Source organism: Carcharodon carcharias, chromosome 7, assembly GCF_017639515.1.
Source record: "Carcharodon carcharias isolate sCarCar2 chromosome 7, sCarCar2.pri, whole genome shotgun sequence".
In the NCBI taxonomy this organism is placed as follows: domain Eukaryota; kingdom Metazoa; phylum Chordata; class Chondrichthyes; order Lamniformes; family Lamnidae; genus Carcharodon; species Carcharodon carcharias.
This window is the reverse complement of record NC_054473.1, coordinates 129241262-129257744: the sequence shown is the minus strand read 5'-3', so window position 1 is coordinate 129257744 and position 16483 is coordinate 129241262. Positions and strand designations below refer to the sequence as shown.

Sequence of the window (16483 nt, the reverse complement as noted above, 5' to 3'; positions counted from 1 at the left end):
AAATATTTGTTTGCTCTCTTATTTTCTAATTCTTCTTCAAGCCTATAAATCTTTTCATTCAGCACAGCAACTACTCGGTGAGTTCGGTTGTTTTTGTTTCAGAGTTATCTGTGGAACCCCGATAGAAGCTTAACAACTCCACCAGGGCATTCAGTTCCTTTCAGAGCCTTCTTCTATGGTCACTGACTGCTCCTTAGCCTTTTACAATCCACTTGTTACATCCTCAATCTGCTTCTTAGAATTTTCCTTATCTGCTTTTAAAGTCTGGACCTGCCCTTCCATACTGTGCATCTCATCTTTCATGTTCTTCAGACTGGATCGAAGTTCAAGAATTTCATTGCTCTTTTCGCAATGAAGTTCCAACATTTCATCAGTTTTGGTTGTTAATTCGGCATTCAACCAACTGTTCTGATTCCTCGACAATTCCTTTTCCCATTCCAAGCATTTTTCATGATACTTCATGGAGACTTCTGATGCTTGAAGTTCATCAAGTTCTGATTTTTCATTAGCAAGCTCATCTTCTTTATGTGAAATTTGGTTCTCTACACTGAAAAGTTTCACCTTAGCAGAGCCCAATTCCTCTGTGCTATTGTGGATGGGGTGCCAATCAAGTAGGCTGCTTTGTCCTGGATGGTGTCAAGCTTCTTGAGTGTTGGTGGAGCTGCACTCATCCAGGCAAGTGGAGAGTATTCCATCACAATTCTGACTTGTGCCTTGTAGATGGTGGACAGGCTTTGGGGAATCAGGAGCTGAGTTACTTGTCGTGGGATTCCTAGCCTCTGACCTGCTCTTGTAGCTACAGTATTTATATGGCTGGTCCAGCTCAGTTTCTGGTCAATGGTAACCCTCAGGATGTTGATAATGAGGGATTCAGCGATGGTAATGCCATTGACTGTCAAGAGGTGATGGTTAGATTCTCTCTTGTTGGTTATTGCCTGGCGTTTGTGTGGTGCGAATGTTTCTTGCCATTTGTCAGCCCAAGCCTGGATATTGTCCAGGTCTTGCTGCATTTGGACATGGACTGCTTCAGGATCTGAGGAGTCGTGAATGGTTCTGAACAGTGTGCAATCATCAGTGAACATCCCCACTTTTGACCTTATGACGGAAGGAAGGTCATTGATGAAGCAGCTGAAGATGGTTGGGCCTAGGACACTGCCCTGAGGAACTCATGCAGTGGTTTCCTGGAACTGAGATGATTGACAACCACAACCATCTTCCTTTGTGCTAGATGTGGCTCCAATCATCAGAGAATATTCCCTTGATTGCCATTCACTCCAGTTTTGCTACGGCACCTTGTTGCTACACTCTGTCAAATACTGCCATGATGTCAAGGGCAGTCACTCTCACCTCACTAGGTACCATCTTCATGCCAACATCTCTCAGTCTACGATCATGTGACTCTCTACATCATTATGTGGGTGACTGTTTTCCCAGTCCCACGTTAATCCTTACTAACCCAAATACTCTTATACTACAGTATTGAGTCAGCTCTGCACTGTTGAAGGTGCTGTCTTTTCCGCTGAGAAGTTAAAATGAAGCCCAGGCTTTTCTCAGGTGGATGTAAAAGATTCCAAGACATTGTTCGAAGAAGAGCAGTGGAGAGATCTCCAGTGTCCAGCCCAATATTTATCCCTCACTGAACAGATTATCTGGTCATTACCACATTGCTGTTTGTGGGGAACTTGCTGTGCACAAATTGGCTGATTTTCTTACAACTGTGACTACGCTTAAAAAGTACTCAGTTGTTAAGTGCTTTGTGATGTCCTGAGGTTGTGAAAAGTGCATTAAAAATGCAAGTCTCTTTCTTTAAAACATAAAGTTAAGAGGAGACAAGAGGTGTTCAAAATCATGAAGGGCTCTGATAGAATTAATAAGGAGAAACTTTCAGTGGGTTAAATGGCACTGCCTCATTCTACGATTTCAAACTGATTGTTTGCCATCCTTTATGATTCTTTTCTGGAAAATATTCCCCCCCACCTTTTTGTGAAATTTAAACAAACATCCATTGCCATAATACCCAAGTGACCATGCAAGTGCTGTATGTGTGAGCCTCAGGTTATAGGCCGTGATTTTCAATTATTAACAGAAATGATCATGAATCCTTTCCCTTAAAAATAGCACGGCTGCCAGTATATCCTTATAAACTAATAGAATTTTTACCTTTGCTTTCCCCTCCCCCTCCCCTCCCCTCCCCTTCCCTTTTGTCCATTTGTCTTGGTTTATTATTTACTGGCGAGCAGGGTTGTGTTGCTCTGGGGCGGTCATGTTGTACTGGGGGTTGGTGGTCGGAGGGAGAGTTTACAGTTACACCGGAAGGGATGCGATTGCCGGTGGTACTGCCGGCAGTTTGGCGGGGGCGGCTGCGCGCGCACTCTTTGGTTTTCAGGTCGCCGCCGCCATGGCGTCGCCGCCGAGTCCGGCTTCCAAGATGGATATCGAGAACGCCACGCAGCACCTCCGGGATATGCTGAAGCTGGACCGGGTTACCGGTAAGGATGGAACCAGAACTTCTTAGATAAAAGGCTCCGGACAGACAAGCGGATGGGGAGGGGTGTGGGTGATCCCGGGGGGAAGAATCACTTTATAACCGGGACCAGGCCTTGACTAACGGACACCGCCGCTCTCCACCCCGGCCCGGCCCGAGAATTAGTTACCCTCTAAGAAGATGGCTCCCTCTGGAGTTGGGGACCTGTTCCTGGCTCCTTGTCCGTTTGTTGGCAACGGGATCAGCGGCGCCAACAGACTGACTCCGGCGGGGAGGTGTCTTTGCTGATGCCGGGTCAATATGTTTACCTGGTCGGACAGTTCACTTTCAGTTTCGTTTCCTTTGATCACGTTATTGTTATGGACAGAAATTTCCTAATTGTATGTATATTGATATTTTTGGTATTAAGTTAAAATGTGGGTGCACTCACAGTCCAGTCGACATGTTGGCAATCTTACAAGGTGGCTTTGTTCTTAAGAGCAAAGAAACTAATTATTGGCTCTGCTTGGAACAGATCATTGAACTGTACTTGTACCTGCCATCTGAATCAGTACTATAAATTCTCATTTCCGAATACGCCTTCCCATTCTGTTATAATGGCAGGAAAATGCTGATTGGTATGTACCGACGCAATGTGTTAGGAGGTTAACGATTATCTAAATAATACAGAATTATGTTGATGGACCATTGTGTATGTTTTTCTTCTGCTGTACATTCCCATGGTTGTTCAAGTTTAATTTTGAGCCTTGCTGAAAATGATTATAGCCAGTGATGGTTTGTTTAATGTTTGCAAGCTTTCAATCTTATTTTATTGTTTCACTTTACATCTGTACTAATTATCCATATCAAAATGAACCTGCCATTATAAGTCAGCAGTAAATTTACATCACAGGCCATGAGGTGATGATGAGATGCTTGGTAGGGCACAATTTTTTTTCATGTTTGTAGTGAAGGAAACTTCAAGGTTCCAAGCCCACTGAGCATAAGGTATGCATGTGGTTGTGGTCTATATCTCTGCTTTCTGAAGGTGGAGGATAAATCTGGAGTTCGCAATTTGTTCAAAAACAGCTGGGTGTTGCATGCAAACCAGTCTGGTGTTGACAGGAGTGTCAAATAAGTGAACACCTGTAACCCTGATATGTTGTGTTGAATTCTGCATTTGAGATATGTCAAGAAACTGTAGAGTTAATGCGACATCTCTTCTCAAGCTCCTGTTTTTTTATTTGTTCACGGGATGTGGGCGTTGCTGGCTAGGCTGGCATTTATTGCCCATCAAAATTGCCCTTGAGAAGTATGAAGCTTTCTGTATGAAGCAGTTGGATGTGTTTTTAAATTAATTGCATGCATGAGTATAGTAAAATCAGGGTGAGAGTTCCTAATCTAGCTTGTACATGCCCCCTTCCTGGTAAGAGAGTGAGATGTGATAAGCTATTGAGTCTGTTGTTGTACCATGTACTGATGCAAAACACGACTACTTGTGAGTGGAAAGTATTCTGCTTCAGTGGCTCATTCTGCTCAATTATAAAATGGTGTCTCTGGTGTAGGAGATCTTGAATGCCAAATCCATTGTCACTGTTTCATTTTTAAAAACGTTTTTATCTCTAACAGAGTGCATCAGCTTGGAGACATTTCCACTTCGGGGCTTGAACACACACAAAAAAAATCAAAACTGCCACTCCAGAGCAGTACTGGGGGAGCACAGTCCTGTCGGAGGTGCCGTCTTTCAGATGAGACGTTAAACTGAGGCCCCAATGACTTCTGTATGTGGTGTAGTACCACAGATCTCATAGCATTATTTTGAAGAAGTGCAGGGGAACTTCCCCATGCCAATATTTATCCCTCAGCCAACATCAGAAAAACAGACTACCTGGTCATTGTCACATTTCTGTTTGTGGGATTTTGCTGAGCACAAAGTCTTTCCTACATGACAACAGTGACCCCTTCAAATCTACTTCGTTGGCCCTAAGGTGCTTTGAGAAGTCTGGTGGTTGTGAAAAGCACCATATAAGTGCAAGTCTTACGCTTTACTCTGTGGCAATATCCTAATAAAATTACTGATTTTGGTATCTCTGGCTGGTCCCCTGCTGCCAGCATTCACGACCAAAGTTCCTTCAGGGTGCGATGATAACTTTGCTCTTCCACCTGATATGCCACAAGTCAGTGTTGCGAATGACTGTCTTACCAACTGCGAATTGTGTGCTTGGTTACTTAAACTTCTCTATTGTTTGGAATTTATATTGTCTTCTGTATCACTAATTCATGAATCCAGTCTCCGTACATTCTTTGCTGGAAAGCTACATTACTGAGGAGAGCTCCCCAGACATTTACAATTTCTCGGATATTATAAAATGGTTGTAATTTCTTGTAAAGACTATCTGGAGGATGGTAATATTCTGGACTTGTTCCTCTCCTTTGGGGAGAGTTAGACCAGACCTTCGGACCCATTCAGTGCCTTGAGGATTTTGATTTCTTAACCTTAAATTGAGAATGAATATCTGAGAAATATGATTGATCAGAAAGGGACTAGGATTATAATCCACCACACCTTTTCACTTTGTGGTCAAACAGTGCAGTGGCATTACATTTCAAAATGTTGCAAATAAGTTCTGCCCTATCCAATACATTAGACCACTGACATCCTGAATCTGCTGGAAATCTGGCTGGCAGATGATAACTCCTTCATTATGAAAGCTACCTCATCTACATACTCACCCATCATTGGTAAGTTTCATCTTTGCTCTCTCTGCTGTTGCAAAACTCCTTATCTGAGAAGATCATCTCTTTCACGTCTTTCCTTCAAGTCCTTATCATCTACCATCCTGGCAAGCTTAATGTTGATTTCTTGGCTAAGATCTTCTTTCTTAGCCACAGCAATGCCACTTCTCATCCTAGTGGTTTCAACCTTCATCTCACCTCTCCAAGCTTGCTCTGACTTTTTCTTCCTATATTCATTCCCCTAAAAGGAGTGCAGGAACAGGAGTAGGCCATTCAGCCTCTCAAACCTGTTCTGACATTCAGTGGACTCATCGCTAATTTTTAAAAAAATCATTTATTTGATGTGGACATCGTTGGCTAGGCCAGCATTATTGTCTGTCCCTAATTGCCTTTGAGAAAGTGGTACTTAGCTGCCTTCTTGAACCATGGCAGTCTATGTGGTGGTGTTAGGGAGGGATTTCTAGGGCTTTGGTGCAGCTACAGTGAAGGAATGGCAATATATTTCCGAGTCCGGATAGTGAGTGGCTTGGAGGAGAACTTTCAGGTGGTGGTGTTCCCATGTGTTTGCTGCCCTTGTCCTTCTAGATGGTAAAGGTTGTGGGTTTGAAAGATGCTGCTTAAGCAGCCTTGGTGAGTTCCTGCAGTGCATGTTGTAGATAGTACATAGTGCTGCTACTCTGCATCAATGGTTGAGGGAGTGAATGTTTGTGGATGGGTGCCAATCAAACGGGCTGCTTTGTCCAAGATGGTGTCAAGCTTCTTGAGTACTGTTGGAGCTGCATTGATCCAGGCCAGTGGAGAATATTCCATTACATTCCTGACTTGTGCCTTGTAGATGGTGGACAGGCTTTGGGGAGTCAGGAGGTGAATTACTCATTGCAGGATTCCTAGCCTCTGACCTGCTCTTGTAGCCACAGTATTTATATGTCTAGTCCAGTGCAGTTTCTGGTCAATGGTAACCTCCAGGATGTTGATAATGTATCTGTATCCTAACTCCATCAACCCTTTTAGCAGCATAACCCTTATGGTAAGCAAAAATCTGTTGATCTTGGATTTAAAATTGAGCTATCATCTTTTTGTCGGAAGGTGTTCTATATTTCTACCACCTTTGTGTGAAAATTTAAAAAAAAATCTCCTGTTAGGCCTGAGTCTGATTTTTAAGATTATGTCCCCTTACCCTTGACATCCTCACCAGTGGAAAAAGTTTCTCTACCTCATTAATTCCTTTCTAATACCTAAAACCTTCAATCGAATTACCTCTTAATCTTCTATATTTCTGGGTAAACAAGCCTTGTTTCACTTTGGAGCTCTGATATTATTCTGATGAACATTAATATTTCTATTTTATGAGGCTTTGTAACTTGAGTCTTAATTATTGAAGAAGTCATTTCTGGTCACTACTTTATCTTTCCTCTCTGCCCAATGTTCCCACTACCCTCAGCAGCCCCTAGAGAGGACTTCCTCCCAGCTTTCTCATCAGTATATTTTTGACCTTAACAGCATTCTTAGCTCTGCCTGACACCCTCAACTTAGGACCTTCTCTCTATGGCTGCTCCCTTGGCTAAAGCTCCCACATCTACACCTTTGTATTGAAAAGTTACTGACTTTAATATATCTGGCCTATGTATGACCTCATTGTGAAATACCAGAAGTGTTCAGACCTCCTAAAGAAATCAATATCCAGTTTTGAGGCTGGTAGCAACAGGGACTTGGAGACAGAGACAGGAAGGAGTAGAAGAGAAATGATATGCTCAAATAAGAGCTTACCAGGCACAAGCAGTTGGACTTGGTGCACATGGCAAGATGGAGTGACTTGAATAAGGAGCAAGGGATTATTACACCCAAATCCTTATCCTACTGTGGGATCTAACTTGAGGATAAAAACAAAAAACTGCGGATGCTGGAAATCCAAAACAAAAACAGAATTACCTGGAAAAACTCAGCAGGTCTGGCAGCATCGGCGGAGAAGAAAAGAGTTGACGTTTCGAGTCCTTATGACCCTTCAACAGAACTAGGATGTCAGGCTCTCCTCAAAAACAAACTGTCTCCTTAGGCCTGTACCCCTGCTCACCATCTTCCTGTTTTATGCCAGACCAAAGAGCTTACAAAATTCTTTTTCTTTAATATTCAGTCAATCTGTGTTGCCACCCAATTTTTTTTCCCGCTCCCTCCCTTCTCAATCCTTCTGATAACCAGCCCCAAGTCTTATTGTTCGGCAAGCTCTTCATTTTCCCTCCAGCTCATTAGCTGCTGCCTCAATTCCCTCCTGATCGTTGTCCCAAATACTCAATTACTCCCATTAAACCACTGACTCCCCTTTCTCTCCCTACCCTCCATGCTAACTGACATTTCCAGTGGTTCTTGTTGTCCTCCTTTAAAACACTATCTTGCCCTCAAAGAAAACTCTTCCTCTAATGCTTTGCAAACTAGCGCTCCATCTCTAATATCCCTTTCCTCTCCGGAGTCTTGAAAATGTCTCTTATATGCAACTCTCTGTTTGAATATCTCTTTCCACCCTCTGTCACCGCACTAAGGCAGCCCCAACTAAAATTATAAATTATATCCTCTGTGATTGATACATTATCCCTCCTAGTCTTTGATCTGTCAGCTATCTTTTGCTTGGCTGTCTGTACCACCCTCCTCCAAAGTTTCTTTGTTTTCCTGCTAAGTGGAATTTATCCTTGACTTGGCTCTTGAACCATTTGATCATTGACAGAGTACCTGGAGCAATAACTTCTCTTTCTGCGCCACACCATGTGCTCTGGAGCCTTCCTTGGAATTATCCTTGTTATCTGTTCTTCCTATTCTACATGCTTCTCCTGATGACATTGTCAACCTCCATGTGTATGTTAATGATATCCAGCTGTTCCTCTCCTCCACCCACTGTGATCCTCTGAAATTGTTTGTATTGCCTAGTTGGTCTCGAATGAGCCACAGTTTCATTTGGCTAAACATTGGTCAGACTGATGCCATCATCTTTGGCCCCTCAACAAACTCCATTGCTTAGCTACCAACTCCATTATGGGAATTGACTAATTTTCCTTTCCTTAGTTCTTCTTAAAATTCCAGATTTTATTTCATTAATGTTTATTATGTTGCCTTAGAATTTGTAATAATGTGAACTTTCTAGACTCTATTTACATTCATGCTCAGTTCCTTGCTGTAATCAAAAGCATCTTGATTCAAGCCAAAATTGCATTTTTTAAACATTGCTCTTTTCATGCTTTGTAGTTTACTAAGCAGAATCTTGAGGTGCACAGCATGCTGATCATTTAATGTAATTCCTTCTGTTAGAGTCAACGATCGACAACCAAAAGAAATCCACATCTTACAATGGAGAACTAAATGGATTGCTGGTTCCAGATCCCATTGGAGCTGGAGATGGGCCCATTCTCAGAGAGTCAAACAGTGCAAATTTGGAGAAGCTGAACTTACAGGAAAATCAGGAGATGTATGAGCTGTACTACTTATATTTTTTATTTAGTGTCAAATGTGCAATTTTCAGTTTGGAAAATGTATCTTTTTAAATGTAATTTATTCCCTACTACTTTTGCCCTTCCCCAATAAATGAGATATAAACCTCTAACAGAGGGGATGCACAAAAGCCCTATTATTTAACTTTAACTGGTGACTTCTCAAGTTTCCAAGAGTATTTTCTAGGTCATGATTGATTTCATCCTAGGATCTTAAAGGAAGTGGCTAGTGAGATAGTTGATGTGTGTGTTTTAATTTTCCAAAATTCCCTGGATTCACGGAAGGTTCCATTAGATTGGAAAATAGCAAATGTAACTCCTTTATTCAAAAAGGGAAGGAGACAGAAAGCAGGAAACTACAGTTAGCTTAACCTCTGTCATAGGGAAAATGTTAGAAGCTTTTATTAAAGACGTTATAACAGGGCACTTAGATACTTTTAGGTAATCAGGCAAAAGGTGAAAGGGAAATCATGTTTAACCAATTTATTGGGGTTCTTTGAAGAGGTAAAGTGCTGTGGATGAAGGGGATATACTGTACTTTTATTTTCAGAAAGCATTTGATAAGGTGCCACATCAAAGGTTATTGCGAAAATAAAAGCCCATTGTTGGGGATAACATTGGCGTGGATAGAAGATTGGCTAGCTAATAGAAAACAAGCACAAATGAGGCATTTTCTGGTTGGCAGGATGTGACGAATGGTGTGCCACAGGGATCAGTGCTGTGTTCTCAACTCTTTACAATTTATATAAATGATATGGATGAAGGGACCAATGGTATGGTTGCTAAATTTGCTGATGACACAGGTAGGAAAGTAAGTCGTGAAGAGGACATAAGGAGGCTACAAAAGGATATAGATAGATTACATAAATGGGCAAAGATTTGGCAAATGGACTATTATGTGGGAAAATGTGATCTGGTCCAATTTGGCAGGAAGAATAAAGATGAAGCACGTTTTCTAAATGGTGAGAGGATGCAGAGGGCCCGGGTGTCCTTGTGCATGAATCGCCAAAGGCTAGTACACAAGCACAGCAAGTAGTTAGAAAAAGCTAATAGAATGTTATCGTTTATTGCGAGAGGGATTGAATACAAGAGTAGGGAGGTTATTTACAGGGCATTGGTGAGGCTGCATCTGGAGCACTGAGTAGAGTATTGGTCTCCTTATTTAAGGAAAGATGTAAATGTGTTGGAAGCAGTTTAGAGAAGGTTTATTAGATTAATACCTGGAATGGGCGGGTTGCCTTATTAGGAAATGTTGGACAGGCTAGGCTTGTATCTGTTGGAGTCTAAAAGAGTAAGAAACTACTTGAGTGAAACTTGACTTGACAGGATGAATGGGGAAAGGATGTTTCCTCTTGTGGGCAAATCTAGAACTAGGGGGTCACTTGAAAAATAAGAGATTTGCCTATTTAAGACGAGATGAGGAAAAAAAAATTCTCTGAGGGTTGTGAGACTTTGGAATTCTGTTCCTTAAAAGGTGGTTGAAGCAGAGCCTTTGATTAGATAGATTCTTGATAAGCAAGGAGGTTAAAGGTTATTGGGGGTAGACAGGAATGTGAAGTGAGGTTAAAATTAGATCAGCCATGATCTTATTGAATGGTGGAGCAGGTTCCAAGGGCTGAGTGGCCTACTCCTAATTCATATGGTCGTATTTTGTGTAAATTTGAATTCCAGTTTTGTGCTACTTCCTGCCCAGGGAAGATATTGTCCTTGTTGAGATCTGACTTGTTATCATTCACGTGAAATGAGGAATCACCAGTCAAATTAAAATTCTTCCATTCTGTGGAGAATGTTCTTAATGTATCATTCAATACACTGCACCACTGGACAGCATTTTTGATTTGTTTTAAGTATATAGGCCAGCACTGATGATTGATTATGTCTTTCTCCAGATACCTCTCGGGTGATGACAGTTCAAATTGTGTTATATCTGCCAAAGAAGTGGAAATTGTGGCAAGCAATGATTCTAGCATCAGTAATAAAGCCAGGGGTAGCAACAAGGTAAGGCAGACTGACTAAACAGCACTAAATTTTGTGCCTGCTAAATGCAGCCTTTGACTTATCAAATTTAGTGCTGCAATGTACTTAATGTATTTGAAATTTCTAATGAAATATTATACATTGGCATGTCTGTAGTACATGGAATATAAGATTATTCCTTTTCTGTGTGCCAAAAATCATGTTTAGGTCTACGCTAAGCTTATGTCAACCCCTCTTATCTGCTAAGAAATGCAACACTTGCAGTAAAAGTTGGCCTCAATTTTTCACCTCAGCAATGCATTCACCTTATAAGTTGGTGGGTGGAATCAAGCAGGTGAAATGAGCTGTGTTGCCAAGATGATGAGCAGGAGTTTAAGATGTGCACAGAACAGACTGCACATGGCGAGTGACGAACAGAAATTGGTCCTCCAGCAAAAAGAATGAAGTATGATGCTGCTTTCAATTTATAAGTTGTAACATTTGCTGACTTGTCAAATAACTGTGCTGCAGTAAGGGAATTCAGTGTTAGTGAAGCACTGGTATGAGAAAGGAAGGAGAAAGAATCAGCCCTAAAAATACTCGAGACCAAATGTGCCATTAGAACAGGGACCAGCCACTGGCCTGATCTTGAGAAGCATGTATCGGAATGGGTCCTTGAAAATCATCAGAATGGTTACTTTGTTACCAGAAATGCAATGCGTATATACACATTTAAGTGGGCCAAATCAAACTAAATCCAGCAAAGATTTCAGAACAACAGCTAATTGGCATAATTGCTTTATGGGATGAAAAATTTAGTGTTGCAGCAGAAGACCAACATCGCTCAGAGGTCACCTGAAGGCCTTGATGCCAAAATTACCAGTTTCCAGTGATTTCATCATCAGGCAGTGGCAAAAACAAGGTTACCCATTGTGTCACACTGGCAGCATGGCTGAAATGCCCATGAATTTTGATGTGCCCAGTAACTGAACTATGGAGTGGATAAGTTAGGGAACAGTTCTGATGAAAACCGCAGGAAACGAGAAGACTAGCTTCATGGTGGCACTACCCTGCATGGCTGATGGAACAATTAAACCCTTGGTCATCTTCAAATGTAAAACCATGCCGAAAATCAAGTGGCCTGCAGGTGTTTCTGCGCACGTCCATGACAACAGTTGGATGGAGTGAAATTATGGATCAATAATGTGTGGAACGGGCCCCGATGGCCAACACACAGAATGCTTATTATTGTGGGAGATGTTCAAATCCCATATAACCGATGAGATCTAGATGTGCCTCTGAAGAAATAAGACCCAAATTGCAGTTAGACTAGGGTGTCAAACGTCTGTCATTCCAACCTTGCATGTGTGTCTCAACAAGCCACTCGAGTCATGTTTGCGCTGAATTGAGCAACCAGGGGTTCCTAAACAATGGGTTATGTTCCCTGTTGGGGTCGTGGGCCAATCATTTGGAATCACAATCTCTGAGGCAGCAATGGCAATTGTCAGGTAGAGACTCTGGTCAGGCAATGAGTTTTTTTCCCCAAATGGTTCATCAGCGAGACAACTTTTCTCAGCCCGGATTGGTCACCCTTTCAGTGCCTTGTTTAGCCGTCCAGTTCAGTTCACTGCTCTGGCTAATCAGGGACTTCCTTAGACGTTCTCATAATGGGGGAGGTACTTGGATGAATGTGAACTGTGACAAAAGGTGGGACAATCCTGGGTTTGGTTCCAACGCTGCCCTGCTTGATGTTTTATAGATTCGTCATCAAATTATGGAATGCTATTAATGTCCAAGCTGTCGCCAGATCAATCAAAAAATGTGGAATATCCAGTTCAATGGATGAAGAGGAAGTTGAGTTGTTTTGGAGTGATGATTCTGAAACCAAAAGCGCCAGAGTGGGATCCTCACGATAATGCCATGGCCGGAGTGACTTTGAGTTTGATGAACTTTTTGCGTTGGATGCTGAAGACAATTAATTTGATGGTTTTTAAAACATTTCATTGTGGTTAAAAATATCCTGTAGGATTAATTCATTCAATAAAATGTGTCACGTTGATTTAATTTGAATTATCAGTGTTTTTTTTACATTTCAAAATGGTAATGACCTACACCAACACCGGAAGTTCATATTTTCTGCTTGGTGTATAAATCAAACCCTGTTTTTGGGAGGAGTTTTCGAGGCTTTACGTTGACTAATGCACTGATCTACGGTTATCTTTGAGGGCAGTATAATAGAATAAAATGTTCTTTTCACAAATATGTTGATGTTGCTTTCCAATCAATACTGATTTCAAGCAATCATAGTGGACTTGTGTAACGTTTATAGATGTGTATCTTCAATGTAAAATTAATGTAAAATACTTAATAGGATGTTTGCATGAATTCAACAAAGTCTTGGTATAATGCAGCCTTTTTATTTCTCTACACAACCTGAAAGCTAAATGGTAACATTAAAATGCCCATCTTAATGTCCGAACTTGATTATGTCAAGTGAAGCATTTGCAAAGATTGCAAAATAGTGCTTTTCTTATACTGAATGCCAGTGTTGATTCTAGTTTCACTATAACCAGCCATTGAATGTGGATTGTCCTGTTCATGCTGCAGCTTATACTAGAGAGTCTACTATTGAAATACGTTTCATTTATACGTTTCAATGAACTTGGAAGATATTGTGATTGACTCCTGAGGGAGTTTGCTGTGGAAATAGATTGGTATCTCCTATTTATTCAGAACCCTTTAATATTTAACTTACTGCAGGATGCTGTTTAATTGATCTCTATTATATGATCTGAATTTTAAGACAAGTTCTTGGGCAAATAAAATATGTAAACTAATATTTGAATTATGCCATTTTAAAATGTACATTTCATGCCTTTAAATTGTTGACAAAAAGAGCAAGAATTTGGCCAAATGGTTTTATACTGCAATACCTCAAATTAAACCTCCTTTGCTATGATATGATCAACTTATTCAAATCTGCAGTTTTTTCTCTTGCTGGAGAGCACAGTTTATGTTAGACTAACAACTGAGATGATTTATCACCTTGAGTTTTTTGTTGATGGGAGAAAACAAGTCTAGAAATATTGGAAGGCTGGAAAGATGAGATTGAGCAGTATGAAGTGTGGGAGGTTTTTATTGTAACAGATAAACTAACCGGTTTATTATGTTTCAGGTAAAAATACAACCTGTGGCAAAATATGAATGGGAGCAGAAATACTACTATGGTAACCTCATAGCAGTGTCCAATCAGTATCTGGCATATGTTATCAGAGGTGAGAACGATTCATATCTAGCAGATTGATTATGGCTCTTACAAAAGAACCTTGCATGATTTCATGAACTGCAGGCTAGACTCACTGTTTTAGTGGGAATATTTAGGTTTGCAAAATCTAAAATTCCTTTGGAACAAAAAAGAACAGCACTGATACCCCAGGCAGCTATATTTGAATTTGGCATTAGTTTTTGATAATTAGCTATTGAATATTTGAGAGTTTGAGTAATATTGAGACATTTTGGAAAAATCCTAAAGAGCATACCTGTTCGTATTTTGGAATCAGTGTATACATTTAGTTAGGTGCATTTAAAGCAATTTGCTTTTTGTGTCGACTAACTTTATGAAATTCAAAGACTGTATTGCAAAACAAAAACAGAATTACCTGGAAAAACTCAGCAGGTCTGGCAGCATCAGCGGGGAAGAAAAGAGTTGACGTTTCGAGTCCTCATGACCCTTCAACAGAACTGATTTTTCTTTACAAGGAGAGGGGTGAAATATAAGCTGGTTTAAGGTGGGGGGGGGAGAAAAGTGGAGGGGGGGTGTTGTTGTAGGGACAAGCAAGCAGTGATAAGAGCAGATCATCAAAAGATGTCACGAACAAAAGAACACAGAGGTGTTGAAGTTGGTGATATTATCTAAACGAATGTGCTAATTAAGAATGGATGGTAGGGCACTCAAGGTTTAGCTCTAGTGGGGGTGGGGGGGGCATAAAAGATTTAAAAATAATGGAAAAAGGTAGGAAAAGAAAAATATATATAAATTATTGGGAAAAAAAAGGAAGGGGGAAGAAACAGAAAGGGGGTGGGGATGGAGGAGGGAGCTCAAGGCCTAAAGTTGTTGAATTCAATATTCAGTCCGGAAGGCTGTAAAGTGCCTAGTCGGAAGATGAGGTGCTGTTCCTCCAGTTTGCGTTGGGCTTCACTGGCATAATGCAGCAGGCCAAGGACAGACATGTGGGCAAGAGAGCAGGGTGGAGTGTTAAAATGGCAAGCGACAGGGAGGTTTGGGTTATTCTTGCGGACAGACCACAGGTGTTCTGCAAAGCGGTTGCCCAGTTTACGTTTGGTCTCTCCAATGTAGAGGAGACCGCATTGGGAGCAACGAATACCGTAGACTTAAGTTGGGGGAAATGCAAGTGAAATGCGGCTTCACTTGAAAGGAGTGTTTGGGCCCTTGGACGGTGAGGAGAGAGGAAGTGAAGGGGCAGGTGTTACATCTTTTGCGTGGGCATGGGGAGGTGCCATAGGTGGGGATTGGGGAGTAGGGGGTGATGGAGGAGCGGACCAGGGTGTCCCGGAGGGAACTGTATTGCAAAGTGTTTATATCAAAGAACAACTTTTAAAGATATTCAGTGTTAATTCAGTGTTATGGTTGAACAGCTTTGATTTATACATTTACACGGAAACCAAATGTGTTTGTTTTCCTTTGCACAGGGGCTAATGGCATTGGCATGGTACGTGTATTGAGCGTTGGAATGGCTGAACGGACTTTACTGAAAGGATTTACTGGAGGAGTTGCTGATTTGAGTTTTGCACACCTCAACTCTAATCAACTAGCATGTGTTGATGAGGCAGGAAACCTATTTGTCTGGCAACTTAATGAAGAAAATGGGAAAATACAGTATCCTTGTGAATGTCTTGGTTAAAATTTGGATAAAACAATTTTCCATGCATTGTTATGAAGCTTATTGCTATTGTTATCTTGCAAAGCTACTAAAGTATAAATGCTGCAAGTAGATGGATTTGCGGAGAGGTGTGACAGCTAGAAAGCTCAGTTATTGCTTTCTGAATATATGAGTGGGTATGAACTTTTGGTCTAATTTGGATGAAAACGTGAGTGAATTGGTATGTACTATTTGAGAATGTAATGTAATCTTAAACCTTTCCTACACCTGGTGCGATAGGAGGAGGCTACTTTAATGCAATGTAATTTTTGTAGTGGGACCTTTTTGAGAGTCAAATAACTGCACCTTGAATCCAGGGAAATCTTGACTAACCATGGCTTGAACTTGGATGCAGGGAGAAGATTTCACCTTCGTCAACCCTGTTGTTAAATATTTACTGTTTGAGTATTAATCTTCATTAAGAAAGGTCGGGTTTAATCAAGGACAGTCAGCATGGATTTGTTAAGGGAAGGTTGTGTCTGACTAACTGGTAAACTATAGCAATAGGCTCGGGCAGTGATTTATGACCTAATATGGGTTAGATACTTTGGATGTGGAGTGCGCAATGACTTCTATTCTTGCAGCTCTGGTCTTCAAGTTATCCTCTACCTCCCCCACTTTTTTAATCCTGATGTTTATCAGATTATCTCGCCCCTGTGCCCAGTCATAGTTCATGTAAGCAGTGCTAGCAAGAAGATTGGTAAGCAGAAGGCACAGATGATTGACAAAAAATCCAGGTGACTTGAGGAAGTGTATTATGCAGTGACGTGATCTAGAATGCACTGCTTGAAAGATTGGTGGAAGCAGATTCAAGAATAAAATTCAAAATAGAATTGGATGTTTACTTGGGAAGGAAAAATTTGCAGGGAGTAGGATTAATTGGACAGCTCTACCAAAGTGCAGGCCCAATGGGC

General features: G+C 41.1%; 1 protein-coding gene across 3 annotated transcripts in view; it reads left to right on the top strand.

Annotated features, from left to right (window-relative positions):
- Positions 1-2341: 2341 nt before the first annotated feature.
- Positions 2342-16483, top strand: part of edc4 (enhancer of mRNA decapping 4) — a 96497-nt gene continuing 82355 nt past the window's right edge. For all 3 annotated transcript variants that reach the window (XM_041190920.1, XM_041190919.1, XM_041190918.1), the window contains exons 1-5: positions 2342-2489; positions 8495-8651; positions 10563-10671; positions 13805-13904; positions 15340-15526. In XM_041190920.1, the coding sequence (XP_041046854.1) occupies positions 2399-2489; positions 8495-8651; positions 10563-10671; positions 13805-13904; positions 15340-15526 (644 nt within the window). In that variant the 5' untranslated portion in view covers positions 2342-2398. The remainder of the gene's footprint in view (positions 2490-8494; positions 8652-10562; positions 10672-13804; positions 13905-15339; positions 15527-16483) is intronic.